Source organism: Lissotriton vulgaris, chromosome 7 (genome assembly GCF_964263255.1).
Source record: "Lissotriton vulgaris chromosome 7, aLisVul1.2, whole genome shotgun sequence".
In the NCBI taxonomy this organism is placed as follows: Eukaryota; Metazoa; Chordata; class Amphibia; order Caudata; family Salamandridae; genus Lissotriton; species Lissotriton vulgaris.
The window spans coordinates 1,254,776,738-1,254,794,604 of record NC_141695.1 but is presented as its reverse complement, the minus strand read 5'-3'; the positions used below and the strand labels follow the sequence as shown (position 1 = coordinate 1,254,794,604).

The following is a 17,867-nucleotide window of genomic DNA, read 5'->3' as shown; positions in this document are numbered from 1 at the left end:
CCGACTCTCCACCGGTGACGCAGGCCTTCATGACCTCCTTTATGGCTGATCTGAAGACCGAGATTGGGTCCCTCAGGACGGAGGTCCACACCTGCGTCAAAGAAATGCGCAAGGAAGTCACCGACCTCGGCGACCGAGTCGACGGCCTGGAAAGAACGGTCGACTCCCGCACTGAGGACCTAGAGCAAATCTGGCGGAGAGTGGCGACCCTCGAGGACCAGCATATCCAGCTCCAGATCAAACAGGAAGACTTGGAAAACAGGGGACGCCGCAACAACCTCCGCATACGGGGTGTGCCACTCGGAGAAGAGGGGACTAATACCATGGCCTATGTGGCCCTACTCTTGCAAGCGGTGTGGGGCGAAGAGGACGCCCCCCCACCGCGCCTAGATCGCGCACACCGTGTCTTCGGAGCGGGAGGAAAAGCGAGTCTCCTGCCCGACATCGTCACCAGGCTCCACTACTTCACCGAGAAGGAGGCCATCTTGAAGGCGGCTAGGGATAACCCGGACCTGCGGTACGAAGGCCACAAGATCCAGATCTTCCAGGACCTGGCCCCCACCACACTCCACAGACGGCGAGTCTTCCGCCCGATCACAGAGAAGCTCCGGTCCCTCAACATCTCTTACCAGTGGGGACATCCCTTTGCACTCATCTTCAGGTGGGAGGGCAAGCGCAGGACACTCAGGTCCTACCGAGAGGCGGCACAACTGCTAGACATGCCGGAGTCACCAGATCACAGTCCGACACGTCCTCCCCACTCGGAGAAGGCCCCTCCACGCTCTGACTGGTCCACTGTGCGCAGACATCGGCGGTCCCCCCCGGTGGACGCGCTCTCTACCTCGCAGACCAAGCAGGACATCATTGCCCACATCCGCTCCCTCGAGGGCGACCGCGAGGAGCGAGCCTCCCAGCCCGCTGCTTCTGGACCTGAGGGTGGGGATCGCCCCTCGACTCCGGATGACCACTGAACGTTGCCACTGTGACTCCAGCTACCCTGTGCACACGCTCGCCCACTAGGCACTTCAGCGTGTCTTCCTGCTCCATGGTGATCTACTCCCACTGTCCGTGGAAAGGACGATGCCCTTTGCCTCCTTCAGGTCACGGACTTCACCGCGGAGCCCCAGCGCCCCACTGGCGCCTGATCGGACCATGTGGCCCCGCAGCCTGACACACCCCCGGACTACCCCTAGGCAGCGGGGTGGATGGGCTCTGAGACGATTTGATTCTACTTTCCTTGCCCGGATCTCCGCTCCCTCCCTTTGTCCTGTAGGAAGTGACATTCCTGGCTTCATCCAAACCCTCGGGTAGAGGATGTTCGGTACCTGGGACACTGTATGCTGGCCCTGTTGGCCTGTTCTGGTTCAATCTCTTCTTTGCGCCTTTTTTCTCTTCTCTCACCTTTCTCTTCCTACTTCGCTCTTATACTGCCCTTTCCTCTCACGTTTTCCTCGCGCCTGCGGTGGGGTGGAGGGGTGGGTTCTGCGGGGGCTGACACGCTGGAGGCGAGAAGTGGCTGCCGCTGTATTGTCTGCGGGAGGGCCTACTACACTGGGTTCTGCGCGACTCCACTCCCCCTTAGTGCTATGACGGCGACCATCCCTACACCCTTGAAGGTCCTCTCCCTCAACGTCAAAGGGCTCAACTCCCCCAACAAGCGGCACCAGGTATGGCGCTACCTCCTACACCACGCCCCTGACATTATCCTCCTCCAGGAGACGCACCTTCTCAGGGGAGACACCAAACGCATGGCCCACCCTAGATACCCTACACAGTTCTGGGCATGCTCTGACACCAAGACAGCGGGGGTGGCAATCCTCTGCAGGGCTGGCATTAGGCGGGGTTCCGTGAAGCCTTTCAAAAGTGCTGACGGCCGCTTCCTCCGAGCCACGGTACAGATGGGCCGTGCGCAGTTCACTCTTGGGTGTGTATATGCTCCCAACCAGTCGCAGGACAAATACCTCCAGACACTTCTGCGGGAACAGTTCCCATCGGGCGACAATAATGTGATCCTGGGCGGCGACTTCAATCTTGTTTGGGACCCCGAGCTAGATCGGGCGGGAGCCCCCTTTAATGGAGCGGGGGCAATGTCTTCTACTCTTAGAACACAGCTTCGGGACCTGGGGCTTGTGGATGTGTGGCGCTACCACAACCCGGGGGCCCGGGACTACTCCTTCTACTCGCATTCCCATAGGACGTACTCCCGAATCGACTATCTTTTCACCTCCCTTGAGGTGGCCCGAGACTCTTTAGCTGCTGCTATCTCCGACATCTCCCTGTCGGACCATGCTCACGTGGAGCTCCTGCTACAGGACCCCCTGGCCCACGCCACTCGTGAACGCCGATGGACGCTCCCTCCGAGGATCCTTCGGGACCCGGACGACGTCGCCAGCATCCGTGACGCCATAGACTCGTATTTCGCCGTTAACGACACCCCTGATCTGCCGTTTCACACGGTCTGGGACGCCTTCAAGGCCACCATTCGGGGCCACATCACCTCCCTGGCGGCGGCACGGAGGAAAGAAGCGTCCAAGTTGGAAACCGACTTGGCTAGCGAGATCAAACTTGCGGAGGCCCGGGACCGGGCCTCTCCCTCGCGGGCGTCAAAGAGAACTCTCGCTAATCTTCGGGGGCAAATCCGCACCCTGCGCACCAACAAGGCGGAGCACTCCCTGCTAGCGCTCAAGCAACGGTATTACGAGGGAGGGGACAAGGTTGGCCGACTACTGGCCGGCAGGCTACGGGCACGTACCGCTAGGGCCCACATCGCCAATATCAAGCAGCAGGACGGCACTTGCGCCACCACTGAGAAGGCCAAGCAGGCCGCCTTTGTTGCTTACTACTCCTCCCTATATACCGAGGAGCCCACCTCTGCGGAGGCCCGGGAGGCCGTCCTCGCAGACTACGGGGGGTCTACCCTGTCCCCGGCATGTGCGGCCTCGCTGGAGAGCCCCTTCCAGGAGGAGGAAATAACGGAGGCTGTTAAGGATCTCCCCGTGGGGAAAACCCCGGGGCCGGATGGCCTGCCATTGGCCTTCTATCGCCTGTTCTTGACCCAGCTCCGCCCGCATCTGTTGCGACTATACAGCTCCTTTTCTGACACCGTCGGCCCCTCCCCCGACATGGGCCTGGCAGAAATAGCCCTGATTCCCAAGCCTGGGAAGGACCCGGACCAATGTGCCTCCTACCGCCCCATCGCCCTCCTTAACACTGATCTCAAGATTTACACCAAGGTTCTGGCCAAACGTCTTGACCCACACATGCCGGGCCTGGTGAACCCGGACCAGGTGGGATTTATTCGGGACCGCCAGGGAGCCGACAATGTCCGCAGGCTGGCGCACTTGGTGGGAAAGGCGCACCATTGGAAAATACCGGCTTGCCTCCTCTCGCTGGACGCAGAAAAAGCCTTCGACCGGATCGACTGGACCTTCCTGCGGGCGGTCCTCAAGAAACTAGGTCTTGGCCCTATCATGATATCCAGGTGCATGGCCCCCTACCTAGGACCGCAAGCCCGAATTCGGGTCAATGGCCAATTGACATCGCCGCTTTCGGTCCACAGGGGCACGAGGCAGGGATGCCCGCTGTCGCCGCTCCTGTTCGCCCTTGCGGTTGAGCCGCTGGCGGAACTGATTAGGCGTACCCCTGATATTCATGGTATCTCCCACGGAGGGCGCACTAATAAGGTAGCGCTATTCGCTGACGACCTGATTCTTACTCTTACAAACCCTCGGGTCTCCTTCCCAGCGGTGCACGAAGCCCTTTCCCTGTTTGAGCAGGCGTCCGGCCTCAAAATCAACCACACCAAGTCTTGGGCGCTCAACCTCACCATCCCCGACGAGGAGATCTCTTCCCTGCAGGGGGTCACGCCCTATCGCTGGGCGGACAGCCATATTCAATACCTGGGCCTGGACCTCACGCCCCATCTTGACTCGTGGTCCTCGAGGAATTGGGCCTCTTGCCGCAAGGAAGTTCTGGCTGATCTGCGAAAATGGAAACCCTTGATGATTTCCTGGCTGGGGCGGCTCAACGCGGTCAAGATGTCCATCCTCCCCCGCATTCTGTATGTTTTCCAGTGCCTCCCCACCCCGATCCCGATTCACTGCATCAGAAACCTCCAGCGCGACCTCACGGCCTTCATATGGGGGGGCAAAAGACCCCGGTTCTCGCAGAAATTCCTTATGGAACCGAGAGACAGAGGCGGCCTTGCCTGCCCGAATCTCCTCCACTACTATTGGGCGGCACACCTCCGGTTCGTGATCGAATGGGGTGCACGCGAAAGCGACAAACACTGGTTCCACATGGACCGATCGGTCACGGGGCGCACCATATGGGACCTGCCTTGGTTACCGCGGGTGGCACGTTCCAGAAGTGCATATCTTGCGGTCCCCACGAGGACGGTTCTTGAAGTGTGGGACAGGGTGGCAGTGGCCAAGGGTCTCACCACATTTCCCTCTCCACACACTCCCATTGCAGGTAACCCGCACTTCCCCCCAGCTGCCCGGACCCGAGCTTTTGAGAACTGGACGCAAGGCGACTGCAGAGTTGCAGGAGACCTTTTTCTTTGCGGGTCGCCTAAATCATGGCTGGATTGCAAGGAGGAATTCAGGCTCCCTCTCACCGCCCACTTACAGTACGCGCAGCTGCGCCACTGGACCTCGGGAGACGACATGTACCAGGCTGCTACTAGGGCATATACCCCATTTGAGAAGTTGGCACGATCCCTCGGGGGTCTGAAACGGCTCATCTCCCAGATCTACAACATCTTGCAACACCCCACCGCCCCACCTGTGCACCCCTATCAGAAGCAGTGGCAGTCGGCGACAGGCACTGACATCACACCCTCTCAATGGACTCGGCTCTGGAACGACATCCCCAAAACCTACCGCAGCATCCCGCAAAGGGAAAACGCGTACAAGATGCTGACGCAATGGTACTACACCCCCCTGCGACTCAGCAAAATGTTCCCCACTTCCTCGCCGCTGTGCTGGAGGTGTGGCACTGCGACTGGTGACTTCGTACACATCTGGTGGTCCTGCCCTACCCTAGCTGTCTTTTGGAAGGAGGTCCTCAGTCACATTAAGAAGGTGTTGGGTTTCCCCCTCCCTGAAGAGGTTTGCACACTCCTACTGGGCGTTCGACCCCCCACACTTAGAGCCCTCACGCGCAGCGACTGGATCCTCACCCTTCACATGTTAGGTGCCGCCAAACAGCTCATTGCCCTATACTGGAAGCGAGCAGAGGCGCCGCCGATAGCATCCTGGTTCGTGCGCCTCTGGCAGGTCCTGACTATGGAACTACTCACGGCACGGATACAGTCCAGGGGGGTGCGCTTCAAGGCAGTGTGGGAACCCCTAGTACGTCACCTGTGCTCCATCAGCTATGCCCGCCACATGCCTCCCAGGCTTCGCGCTCTGCAATTGTTCGAGGATGCCCTCATTCCTGCTGACCCAAGTAGACTAGGCTTTTAACCGCTTCCTCCAGTGCCGCTTTGTGTTTCACATTTCCTGTTTGTGGCCACGGGTACACCCCTCTGACTCCTCTTCACCTTGACACTGCTCGCTCCTTTCCCGACTTTTCTTCCTTCCTGCTTGCCACTCTGGCTTCCACCCCTCTTTGGGGTAGTTTGGTCCCTGTTGGGCCTTTTGAAAATGTGACACCATTGCTTTTCCCCACATACGCGCCTACCTCACACAGCGACGCATTGCCAGCTTATGGCCACCTCTTGCTCTACTCTCCCCTAAGCCACGCGGCCGGCCCCCCCTCCGGGGGTTGTAGGCAGGGCGCTGTGTTAATGACTCCACCTCCCCTGTCCAGTTCTACCCACTGGCTTTTCCATGCGCGGCCGGCTCCAGAAAGGGGTTGTAGGCTTATCGCTGTGTTCACAATAAAAACAGATTTGAACAAAAAAAGGAAGGAGAGAATGTATGGTTTTCTCACACTCCCTTGCTACTTTCTCACTGGAATGTGTGATTTTCTCCTATTCATACACCAAAAGGGTTTCTCACTAACCATGCTTACCTTTTTTTCTTAATTACAGGTTATTCTTGCCACTTTAAGTTTAATGTCCAGTTTAACAGCCAAAGGTTTTTATGATGTGAACGGACGAGCTGTGATGGATTATGTGCTTAAAAAAACCAGCCTCCTTATCAAAGAGCAGGTAAGTGGCAGATGTACATATTTGGGTAGGTGAATGTGTTAGTGTGTTAGGGAACAGCAACAGTAGTCAGCACACAAGAAATAAGTGGACCTTTTAGCCCCCTTGTGCCCCAATGTAGTTACTTTACCATATAATATACATCAGCAGTGTCACATATTTGCCCCTGGTGGTGGAATATAGACCTCATGTCCCTTTCGTTAGTTCCCATAGGCTCACCTTGACATTCTATGTTCTTCAGTTAAGCTTGATGTTCCCTACTTCCACTCCAGTGCGTCTTTCTCCCTCCATCACTTTTGTTAAAGATATTTTTATTGAAAGTACAAGAAGGAAGAGGAAAGGAAGTAAGAAAAAGATAGAAACACAGTAAATGCGACAAGAGCCCTCGCAGGAGCTCACTCTACATGGCAGAGGAGTTTAATATTGCTGAAGAGTGGACAACGCGGCCACCCTAGCCAGGATGATTCTCAAAGTCCGCCAGCCAACAATGTTGCCCCAAGAGGGGAGTCCATAGAAAGGCATTGGTTCACAGTGGCGCCAGGCAAAAGCCACCCAAGCCAGGGGCTCATTCGACCAGTCTAATTTGCGCCTCCTCGTTCCTCCGCCAAAAGAAAAACAATGCAGCGAGGTGAAACACAAAGACCCACCACCCATAGAGATAGACAGAACAAAACACCCTCCCCCCAAACTCCTTCAACCCTCCAGCCCCCCTCCCCCCAGTGGTGGCAGCCAAGTAACAGGCACACATCCGAACATTCTCTCACACTTTGAACAAATGGAGTGCACGTAAAGTGGGCAGGCAGACCGCCGACGGTAAACCTTGAGAAAGGAAGCGGACTAGCGGGCCCCATCTAAAGATGAAGTTTTTGAAATCTCCTCTGAAAACATCCGCCATACGTTCCATACTCAGCAGTTTCCACAACCTAGCATACTAGAGGGAAAGTGCATGGGCCTCCTTCTTTTTCCAGGCCGCCGCCAAGGTCAGCTTGGCCGCACCCATGCAGAGCCAAAGGATTTGTTTATCCGCTTTGGTCTGATGCTCCAGGAGCGGATCACGGAGACCCAAGAGAACGAAGCCTATCGAGTCAGGAACCGGGTAACCCAGCATATCCTTGATTTGGGACAGTATCTCCTCCCAGTAGGGGCGAATGACAGGGCAGTCCCACCAAATATGGCGAAAATCCCCCAAGAGACCACATCCTCGCCAACATCTATCCGACGTAGAGGGAAAGATCTTTTTCAACCCGGCTGGGTAAAGATACCAGTCCAACATCGTTTTCATGTGGGCCTCCCTGAGGTCAATGGAATGATTAAATCTGTGCAAGTCACGCCAGAGGTGAGTCCACTCCTCGTCAGAGATATCCCGACCCAGGTGCTCTTCCTACAAACTCATGTATCTAGGGCAAGGCGAGATAGCCGTGGCAAGCAGAAAGCCATAGAGGAATGAGATCACCCCTCTCATGGACGTGGTGCGGGTGATAAAGGATTTGAAATCTGTAGGAGGCCTTGTCGCTGCATCCCGCACCTCCGGTGACAAGGCCCAGTGTAGCATTTGGGCATACCGGTAACGCTCGGACGGTAACACCGCATAGTCACGCATGCAATTATGGAAGGTGAGTGGCTCATAACCATGAAACAAGTGCGTGAGCGCGTGACACCCTCCCGCTCTCCACCCATTAAAGGGGCCCTCCACGAGAGCCGGTGGAAAGGCCGGGTTAAAATGTATAGGGGTGAAGGGGGACGGGAAGGAGGTCCACCTCTCATCGCTAGAAACCGAGTCCCAGACCTTCAGGGTGGTACTTGTAGGAGTGCTAATATAGGCGTTCCGACGGCGATCCCCCTTCGCCTTCCAGACCAGGTCCCATATCGACCTCCCCGCCACACTCCTATCCATATGCAACCAGTGCTTCTCCGATTCCATCTGGGTCCACTCGACCAGCACTCGGAGTTGCGCCGCCTTATAATAGAGGTGCATATCTGGGAGGCCGACCCCACCTTTCTTCAAAGGCCTTCGCAGCGTGAGGAAGGAAAGTCTAGCGCGACCCCCTTGCCAAATGTAGTGAAGGATCATGGTCTTAACACGCCTAAAAAAGCCCCCATCTAATGCAATAGGGAGCGCTTGAAACAGGTACAGGAGCTTGGGGAGCATCGTCATTTTGACAGCATGGACGCGGCCCAGCCAAGAAATGAACATGGGCTTCCACCGATTAAGCTCAGTCCGTATCTGGGCCAGCAAAGGTGGGAAGTTGGCCGCATACAGAGTGGTGACGGACGAGGTCAGCCGGACCCCGAGGTACTGTATAGAGGAGCTGGCCCACGACAGGGGCGTGAGCGGCCAGATGCAGTCCACCTCAGCAGATGGTAGCGTGAGGTTAAGGATGTATGACTTGCTAGGGTTGACCCAAAAACCCGCCACTGCTTCAAACTGAGAGAGTACCTCCTGTACCCGTGGAAGGGAGCTTCCCGGGCCCGCTAGTGACAATAGAACGTCATCAGCAAAAAGGGAAATTTTATGTTGCTCTCCCGAAAAGGGGAGACCACTGATGTCCGGGTCCTCCCGCACCCTAAGAGCTAGGGGTTCAATGCTGAGCGCAAAGAGTAGGGGAGATAGGGGACAGCCCTGCCGCGTACCCCGGGAGTGTGCAAAGAAGGCTGAAACATGGCTATTAACCAGGACTGTGGTAGTTGGCCCGAAGCATATCTATGAATTTGGGGGAAAAAACATAGGCCGCCAGCGTACCAAAGAGAAAGTTCCAGTCTACTCGATCAAACGCTTTTTCAGCGTCAAGGCCCACCAAGACAGCCGGGATCTTGAAGCGATTGGCCTTCTCGATCAAGTGAATCAGCCTTCTGGTGTTGTCGTGGGTTTGGCGACCCTTTATAAATCCCGATTGATCGGGATGAATAAGGGCAGACATAAGGTCCTGGAGCCGTGCAGCCAAGATGGAGGAGTATAATTTAGCATCTACATTCAGTAGAGCTATGGGCCGGTATGACTCACACTTTGAGGGGTCCTTCCCGGCTTTGGGGATAATCGAAATCATCGCCTCTGCCATGGAGCCCGTAGTCTGGCCCGCCTCCCTCATGCCATTAAAAAGTGTCACCAGGAAGTCCCCCAGCTCAGAGGCAAAGGTCTGATAGAAGGGTGCCGTGAAGCCATCCGGGCCAGGCGCCTTAAGCGGTTTAAGGGACTTAATTGCGGCCAATACCTCCTCCCTAGTAAAGGGGGCCTCCAAAAGGTCATTCCATTCCTTGGAGACCTGCGGAAGGGGATGAGCCCTCAGGTATTCCCGCTGATCTTCCGGCTCCAGGCTATCCGCCGAGTACAGGGCGGCATAGAATTTGCCGAAGAGCTCCGCCTTGGCCGCGTCTTGATGCTCCAAGGCACCCGAGGGCGCCCGGATGCCACCTACATATTCTCTCTCACGCTTATCGCGAAGCTGTCGAGCCAGATGTTTCCCCACTTTATTGCCTTGTGCGTAAGAAAGACGTCGTAAGCGCAGGAGGGTATACTCTGCCCGATTATTATAGTGGGCCCTGAGTTTACCCCGCACTGCCGCAAGCGGACGGAGCGTCCTTCGAGAAGGATTCTGCTTGTGCGCAGTTTCAAGTGTCGCCAGCTCCGCCTCCAGCGCCTCCCTTTCCTCACGCCTAAGTTTGTTCAGGGCGGAGTTCACCGTAATGCACGTGCCCAGTGTCGTCACCTTAAAGGCGTCCCATTGGGTGAAAACCGAGGTGTCCCCTTCTTTATTAAACTCAAAGAATTCACCAATGGCCGCCCTGAGTTTGGTGCACGACTCCTGATCTCGTGTAAGTGAGACAGGGAAGTACCATTTGCGGTGGGGGGACGTCCCCGGGGCCCAAGTCAGGCATACTGCCAAGAGGCTATGATCTGATACAGAGAGCGGGAATATCCTACTTTCCCGCAGGTCCCCCTGTAACGACTGGTTCAGAAAGATATGATCGAGACGCGAATACGTGTGGTGAACATGGGAGAAGAACGTGTAGTCTCTAGCGTGGGGGTGGAGGGCGCGCCAGCTATCAATGAGACCCAGACTGTCCATAGCGTCACGCAACTCGGGGGAGAAGAGGCCTGCCTCCGTCCGCTGTTGGTGCAAGCAATCAAGGCCTTTGTCCCAAACCAAATTGAAATCCCTCATCACTATCAAAGCACCCTCCCCAAAATCCCCCACCTCCCGCATGAAAGCCTCAAGGAACCCATTTTGGCCCGTGTTCGGCGCATAGAGAACCACCCACATGCAGAGCTTGCCAAGGAGCATCCCCTTCACCATCAGCCATCTACCCTCCTTGTCGCTACGCACACCCATGGGTTGAAATTGCAGTGTAGAGCGGAACAGAAGTGCCATTCCCCGGTGCTTAGTGTCGGCTGGGGACCTGTAAATCAGTGGGTATTGCCTATTCTTAAGCCTGGTTTCGTCCCTATGGGCCAAATGAGTCTCCTGCAGTCCCACCACATCCAGATGATGATCTATAATGTATTTCCACACCTTCTGACGCTTTTGGGGGGAATTAAGGCCTTTAACATTCCATGAACCTATCCTGACAGGCATCATTTAGACATTTCCCTCCCCCACCCCGATCCACATAGTGCCCCCTGTAGCGCCATAAACAACCCGACCACACCCGCTATCATACCAGATCCACCGCTACCACCACTGAGCCCATTCCAAAACAACCCCCCCCCCAATCCAAAGGAGCCCCAAGACGTTATACAGAAAAAACAGTTCCAGAACCGGAAAGAGAACAAATAAACCAAAAGAAGAAGCAGCTGGACATGACCATAAGGGTCGGTGTAGAAGACCCGGGTAATGCCCCCCTCGAGTTCAGGGTCGGGGTAACCCTCCAGTGGAGCACGGTCCCTGAATGTACCTGAGGTGGTAGAGCCCCTCCGGCCCCACGGGCCGCCGTTTGGGGAGCTTAGGCTGCCGAAGAGCTGTCTATCCGGCTCGAATCAGTCACCAAAGCCACCGAGGCAAGGACCTCTCCCCTCTCACTTTGGCTCGCCGAGGGAGTCGGGCCCTCTGCCACACCAAGGCGGCCCACTCTCTGCCATGCTGGGGAGCGGGAACAGCGTTGTCTTCTTGGGGAAGCGCTGGCGCCAGCTGACGCGGCCTCCTCCTCCATGCCCAGAAGTTCCCTGGCTGCCGCCAGAGATCGTATTTGCACCAGTCTGTTCTGCCATCTAAAGATGAGCCGAAAGGGGTGGCCCCAGGAGTAGGACACCCCGTGGTCCCGCAGGAAAGCTGTGACCGGGCGGAAGTCCCGCCGCTTCTGCAATGTGGAGGCCGCCAAGTCCTGAAAGAGCTGGGGGCTGTGTCCCCGAAATTGTAGGTTGTTGGTATCCCTGACTTTTCGTGGATCCTCTCTTTTAATTGAAAGTCATGGACACAAACTAAAATGTCCGGCGGCGGCGAGCCTGAAGGTCTAAATTTTGCTCCCGGAGCCTGAGCATGTCCTGCTGTAACTGGTGGACGTCACCAGTAAGGCCTAGATCGTGCTCCTCCAGGGTCGCCACCCGTTCTCCGATGCCATCCACATCTCGGCGGACCTCGCGCAGATCGGAGGCCAGCTGTGACTTCAGCTCCGTGATGTCGTCCTTGATGGACGCAAAAAGTTCGATCAGGAAGGCCTTCGTGACCGGGCCATCCCCGTCTTCCTTCCCAGGGGACTTGCTGGAGCTGGGGGGCGATCCGGATGGACCCTTCCCAGGGCCGTCCTTCCCAGGCCTGTTCATGCGGTTCCTCGTCGTCATGACGAGGAGCCTCGGCTAGCCCGTGTGCATTCCGCGATTGCCAGGAGCGTCCCGGGATATCAGGCCACGCTCCCTCGCACCCCCCGGGACCTCCGCTCCGCCGTCACCAGGAGGCCGGAGCTATCAGAGGATAGCAATCGCCGTGCACACTCAATGTCCGTTGAGTCGCCCCCGGGCTATAAGGGGTAGGGTCGGATCAGCACCTCCTCTCCTCTCGTCCCTCAGCGCTGTCCAGCAGCCGCCAGACAGGTCGGCGCCTCCTCGCCACCTCCGTCCAGGCGACGTTAGCCAAGATGAGCCACAGGGGGGTAGATTAAGCTCGTGACGGTCCCAGTCAGGGGGTCCTGCAGTGCGATTATTCTTCTCCGCAAGTCGCTGTGGCCCAGGGTCTCCCGGGTAGTGGCAGCCAATGCTCTCCGGCGATGCAGTGTAGGCCGCACTAGCGCATGTGCGTCGCCGCCTCGACACCTCGGCTACGTCCGCCGTTCTTGGTCGTAGCTCGTTGGAAAAAGGCTCAAAAGCATTCAGGGCACCTCAGTAACCCCAATAAAGTCGATTCCGGAGCAAAGATCGCCCCAGGACAGCTATACAAGGCGATGAAGGGCTCGAGGCGCCGGAGGAGCTCGCAGGCACGTCCTACTCCGTCGCCATCTTCCCTCCGTCACTTTTATGGGTGTCCCTTACCCATTTGTCTGCATACATTTGCACCTGAAATTCAGCAGCTGCCCATCAGTGCCAACACTGTACATGCCTTTTCTTCATGTCTTGTTATTCCAATTCCAGGGTGCCCATGATGTGAACCAAACCAGTCAAGTGAATTTACTTATAGCTTTCACTTCAAGAGTCATTCTTCTAGTACACCCAATCTATGGTTTTTCCAATATTGTGAAAAGTTTAACCTAGTGTACCCTTACTATTGTGGGGTCTGAGTTAGTGATGTCAAATGCAAGTGGAGTCGTTGTCCCGAAGTTCAACTATTGCAGCTGGTTTGATTCGTACTGTGGCACTTCTGGCAATTTTATAACTTTTATCCTGCTCTTATGTTGTGCAAAATCATCCACTGTTGTGAACAACGAGTTTCAGAAAGTGGTCTGATAATATCCTTTAGTTATTCTCTTTCTCCTTCATTGCCTTCCTCTTCCACAGGCCTCATGTATGATTTTGTACTAGGCACTTCTTCTGTTTCTTCTCTTTTCTTGGACCATCTCAAGTCCTTTGGGCACTTACACTTTGATCCTATCTCTAATAGCTGGAGGAAACACCTGTCATCTGACTAGGGGCCAGGAATGGGTGTTGGATCAGTGCTCTTCACCGGTGCTTGTGGGGCTGCAGGTGATATGTGGCAGCATGGGTAATGGCAGGTTGCATGGTGTCTGTAAACTGCAGTATTCTATGCTTTGTCAGTGTCTCTGGAAGAGTAGGCCACAGTGGCTTATGGTCTCACCAATTCCTCCATAACAGCAGAGGTGCCATGACCTTCTTGATCACTGTGAACCAGGTAGGACTTCCTCAAGCTTGGCCAATGCATCCATGTTACAGAGTAGTTGTACCAAGATGCACAACTCAAGTCCATGCTCAGTAATATGTGTGGGGATTGGGCACTACTGATGACGTCTGGTATCCATCTCCTTGGGGCCTGACCATAATCCATAGTGTCTGCAGTCCATGCTTAGTCTTACTCTTGGGTTCCCATTAAGCTCAACTAATAGATGAGCCAGACACTGTCCATAGTTTTTTTTTACCACAGGCCTGAGGCATCAAGCCAGGAACAATTCAGATGCCTGTTCTTATGTTGCATTGCATTGTAACAATGGTGCTTGAATACCTAGATCCCATCTTAGTAACCTGATGCACATGTTGACTGGCATGAGTGCAAAGAAATAAGGAGGCATATTACCAAGGGCCATTATCGCCGCATTAGCAGGACTTTTTCCCGCTAATGCGGCGATAATTTCATCGCCCTATTACCAAGCTGTCGCTAACACCAGTTAGCGACAGCTTGTAGGTGATAGCGGGCATTTAGGTGCCCAATTTGCATGTCAGCGATAATTATCACTAATGACATGCAAAGTGGGCGTGCCAAGATGTTAGCGACTGAAAACAGTCGCTAACATCGCTATCTCCGATTACCAACTTTTGGAAATATTCGCGCTAAGCGCGAATATCTCCAAAAGCTAACGCCTGCCCTGAGCAGTTCTTAGCCATGTTATCCAATGGTAGGTGGATAACATGGGTAAGAGAATTAGCTCGGTAATGCATGAATATCGCGGACTTTTCAACAATATTCATGTATTTCGGCCGATTTTTATCGCTTAGGAGATAAACCTTGATAATAGCAAGGCTCCTAAGCGGTAAAAATAGGCGAAGCACGACGATAAAATTATTGTCGCTAACCAAGCATAGCGATATTTATCGCTTATGCTTGGTAATATGCCCCAAGATGCTCAGACACTGTGAGAATGGGACTTGCTCCATACACGTCTCAACAGCAGTGCTCCCATGCAGTACATAGGGCTACCACACAATCCAGCCGATGTGAGACAACTGGCCCTTGGACTTTGCTGGGGCTAGCTGGGAAATTTCTTGGGTGATTGGGCAAGGCACATGGGCATTCAGCGAATGCACTGATAAGCTGTGTTTTTCACTGATAATACATTATCTAGTGGGCTCCTTTCTGTTACATACCCCGCTATATTGTTGAAATGCCTAACAGGGCAAACTACCAAATCCTACACAAAGTAGCACAAACACACTTCAAATCAGTATTTCATTTCAACACTGCCTCCCAAAAATGCAGTTCCCGGTATGTTTTTGTCTTATTGAGTGTAAGAAGTACCATAATGTAGCACATACTTCCCCATCAAGCAGCAAGGGGAGGGCTCATGGGGCATCACAATCTGTGTAGTGAGCAAGAGAGACTACCTTGTGGTGCCAGAGGTGCAATGCCTCAGATGTAGTGCCCAGTGCATCAGAACCTTACATATTATAAGTGAGTCCACCAGTATTTTGACTGTATAGGAATGCTATACACTTCTCCGCCAAATGACCATATACTTTTATACTCTGTAGAGCGGAGCATGGCTGCATAACCTCATTTATACATTTTTATTTACATGTTTGGGGCTAGTGGTTTTAATTTCACATTTGAATTTAAGCCAAGAGGTTATCTCTGTGCTTACAACCTTGATTTAAAAATTGTGATGTTTTCACTCTGAAATCTTTTGAACCTCCATGAGGAGAGAAAACACAGTGAAAATGATGTGAAAATATGTTACTTTACTTCTCTTGCTTTTCCACATTTTCACAGGGCACTAGTCACATGGATCCTGAATCTGATGTTGAAGAAGAGACCATCCACATCCAAATCTCTCAGCTCCTCAATAAAATTGCATTTCGCCATAAAAATACTGACGAGGTAAGTGAGAAGGATGTGAAATAAGGTGGGTCAATAAACTAGAAGTGTACAACAGAGGACCTGGCAGCTCTGCAACTGACTCAGTTAGTTAGGTCCCCCACTCATGAAAAGGGAAACCTGCTCGACCCAATCTTTAGTAATTGCACCGGACTTACGGTCGGGCAACCCACTCGTCTCCCATGGACAGATCATTTCCTCATCCCATTTATCTGGGCTACCACTAAACTCCCATCACTGCCTCCCCGTCCTATAACTAGGAGGAATTGGAAAAAACTGGCCATAGAGTCCTGGACAACAATCCTTGAAGACTCCCGTCCACCTCCCTGTACAAACCCCAACCAAGCAAATAACAACTATGAGGGTTGGATCAGGAAATCGCTGGACACGATTCTTCCTCTACGGAAATCCGCTCCCAAGAGACTACACAAGTCCGCTCCCTGGTTCTCAGACTCCTTGAGAGACCTGAAACGCCTCTGCAGGAAAAAAGAGAGAGCCTGGAGAATAGATTTCCTCGCAGAAAATAAAAAACTTTACAAAGAGGCTATCAAGACCTACAGAAATGGGGTGAGAACAGCTCAGTCCGTCTACTTTGCAGACCAAATAATGGCAGCAAAATCAAAACCCAGGGAGATCTTCCATCTGGTCAAAAAATGCACTACTGTCAATTCTGCCCCCCCAGCCCCAAAATCACTAGAGCAATGCAATGAACTTGCAGACTTTTTCACAATAAAGTCTCGCAGATTTATTCTGCTTTCCCGGTAGCAACAAACAACTCAACTAATCAAAGTCCCCTGAATAATTCCTCCCTGCAAGGACAACCTATGCTGGATCATTTTTCCCCATTAAACCTGGAGACACTCCAACAACTGGCAGCCCAAATCAAATCAGGGTCTCCCCTCGACCCTGCCCCACCAGAAATACTGCTCCAGGCAGGCCAAGCCATCTTCCCAGTGGTGCTAGAGCTCCTTAACTCATCCATCTCCTCCTGCACAGTACCAATCGGGTGGAAGAGAGCCATGGTACGGGCTCTGCTCAAGAAACTCACCCTCAATCCAGAAGATCACTCTAGCTACCGTCCAATTTCATTACTCCCCTGGGTAAGTAAGGTGCTAGAAAAACACGTAAATACCCAGCTGACACAATTTCTGGAAAGCCATGCTCTCCTGGACCCATCCCAGACAGGTTTCAGGCCAAAACATGGTACTGAAACTGCTCTGCTGGCAGTCGTTGAAGAGTCTCGAAGGATACTGGATCAAGGGGGATCAGTGGCAGTGATCCTCCTTGATCTAAGTGCAGCCTTCGACACGGTCAGCCATGCCACTCTGCTGAACCGTCTGCATAACATCGGTGTCGGAGGCGACGCTCTAAAATGGCTGGAATCATTCCTGCATAACAGATCCTTCCAGATCTTCGATGGGGACATAACATCAGTCAGAAAACCCCTGGACTGTGGAGTACCACAGGGCTCCTCCCTGAGCCCTGTGCTCTTCAATGTCTATATGAAACCATTGGCTGGGCTCGTCGAACCATCAGGCATAAAAATTGTATCATATGCCGACGATACCCAGCTAGTGGTTTCATTGACGCAGGAAAACACCGGCCACACCTCAGGAAACCTGACGAACTGCCTAGAGGATATAAAAAAGTGGATGACAGGTTCTTCATTAAAGCTGAATGGAGACAAAACGGAGCTCATGCTCCTAGGCACTGCTTCACCTACTCTACTCCCCTCCATGTGGCCTGGATGTTTGGGCACACCTCCCATCCCTAAAGAGAGTGTAAAAAGCCTGGGAGTATGGCTGGATAAAAACCTTTCCTTCTCCACCCAGGCCACTAAACTCTCCGCCATCTGTTTTGGCTTACTTAGAACATTAAGGAAGGTCCTCCCCCTCCTCCCAATGGAAGCAAAACAAGTGGCAGTCCAGGGCCTGATCCAGTCCCGGCTGGACTCAAATAACGCTCTGTATGTGGGGGCCCCAGAGCTGTCCATGCGGAAACTGCAGGTCGTCCAAAACTGCGCAGCCCGCACGTTGCTGCAGATTCCGAGGACGCAGTCTGCAAAACCCGCCCTGGTCGCCCTACACTGGCTCCCAGTAAAGCAGAGAGTGGCATTTAAGGCACTATGCATCGCCCATCGAGCTTTCTGGGGGTCTGGTCCAAAAATCCTCAATAAACTGGTCACTCAATACCATCCTAACAGAAACCTCCGATCTACGGAAGCCTTTCTAGCCGTAGTCCCAAGAGTGCGGAGAGCCAGGACCGGAGGAAGGATGTTCTCCTTAAACGCCGCGAAGATGTGGAACACACTCCCGCTGCAAATCAGGTCCAACCCCAACTTACTCTCATTCCGAAGGCAGCTGAAAACCTACCTATTTGCTAGATCCATCTAAGCTCGTTCCACCACTCATCAGTTCTGTTTTTTATGCCTTTAGCGCTTGGACGCCCACTGGGCAGCAACCGCGCTTTACAAATCACAATACAATACAATACAATACAATACAAAATATAAATTGCAGAATGTCCAA

The 17,867-nt window shown here is 53.7% G+C and overlaps 1 protein-coding gene across 1 annotated transcript in view; it reads left to right on the top strand.

The window, feature by feature from the left end:
* LOC147703340 (maestro heat-like repeat-containing protein family member 1) overlaps window positions 1-17,867 on the top strand; it is an 85,497-nt gene that overhangs the window by 16,099 nt on the left and 51,531 nt on the right. Inside the window, exons 7-8 of the mRNA XM_086931784.1 lie at window positions 6,038-6,157; window positions 15,235-15,342. Coding sequence (XP_086787910.1) covers window positions 6,038-6,157; window positions 15,235-15,342 — 228 coding nt within the window. The remainder of the gene's footprint in view (window positions 1-6,037; window positions 6,158-15,234; window positions 15,343-17,867) is intronic.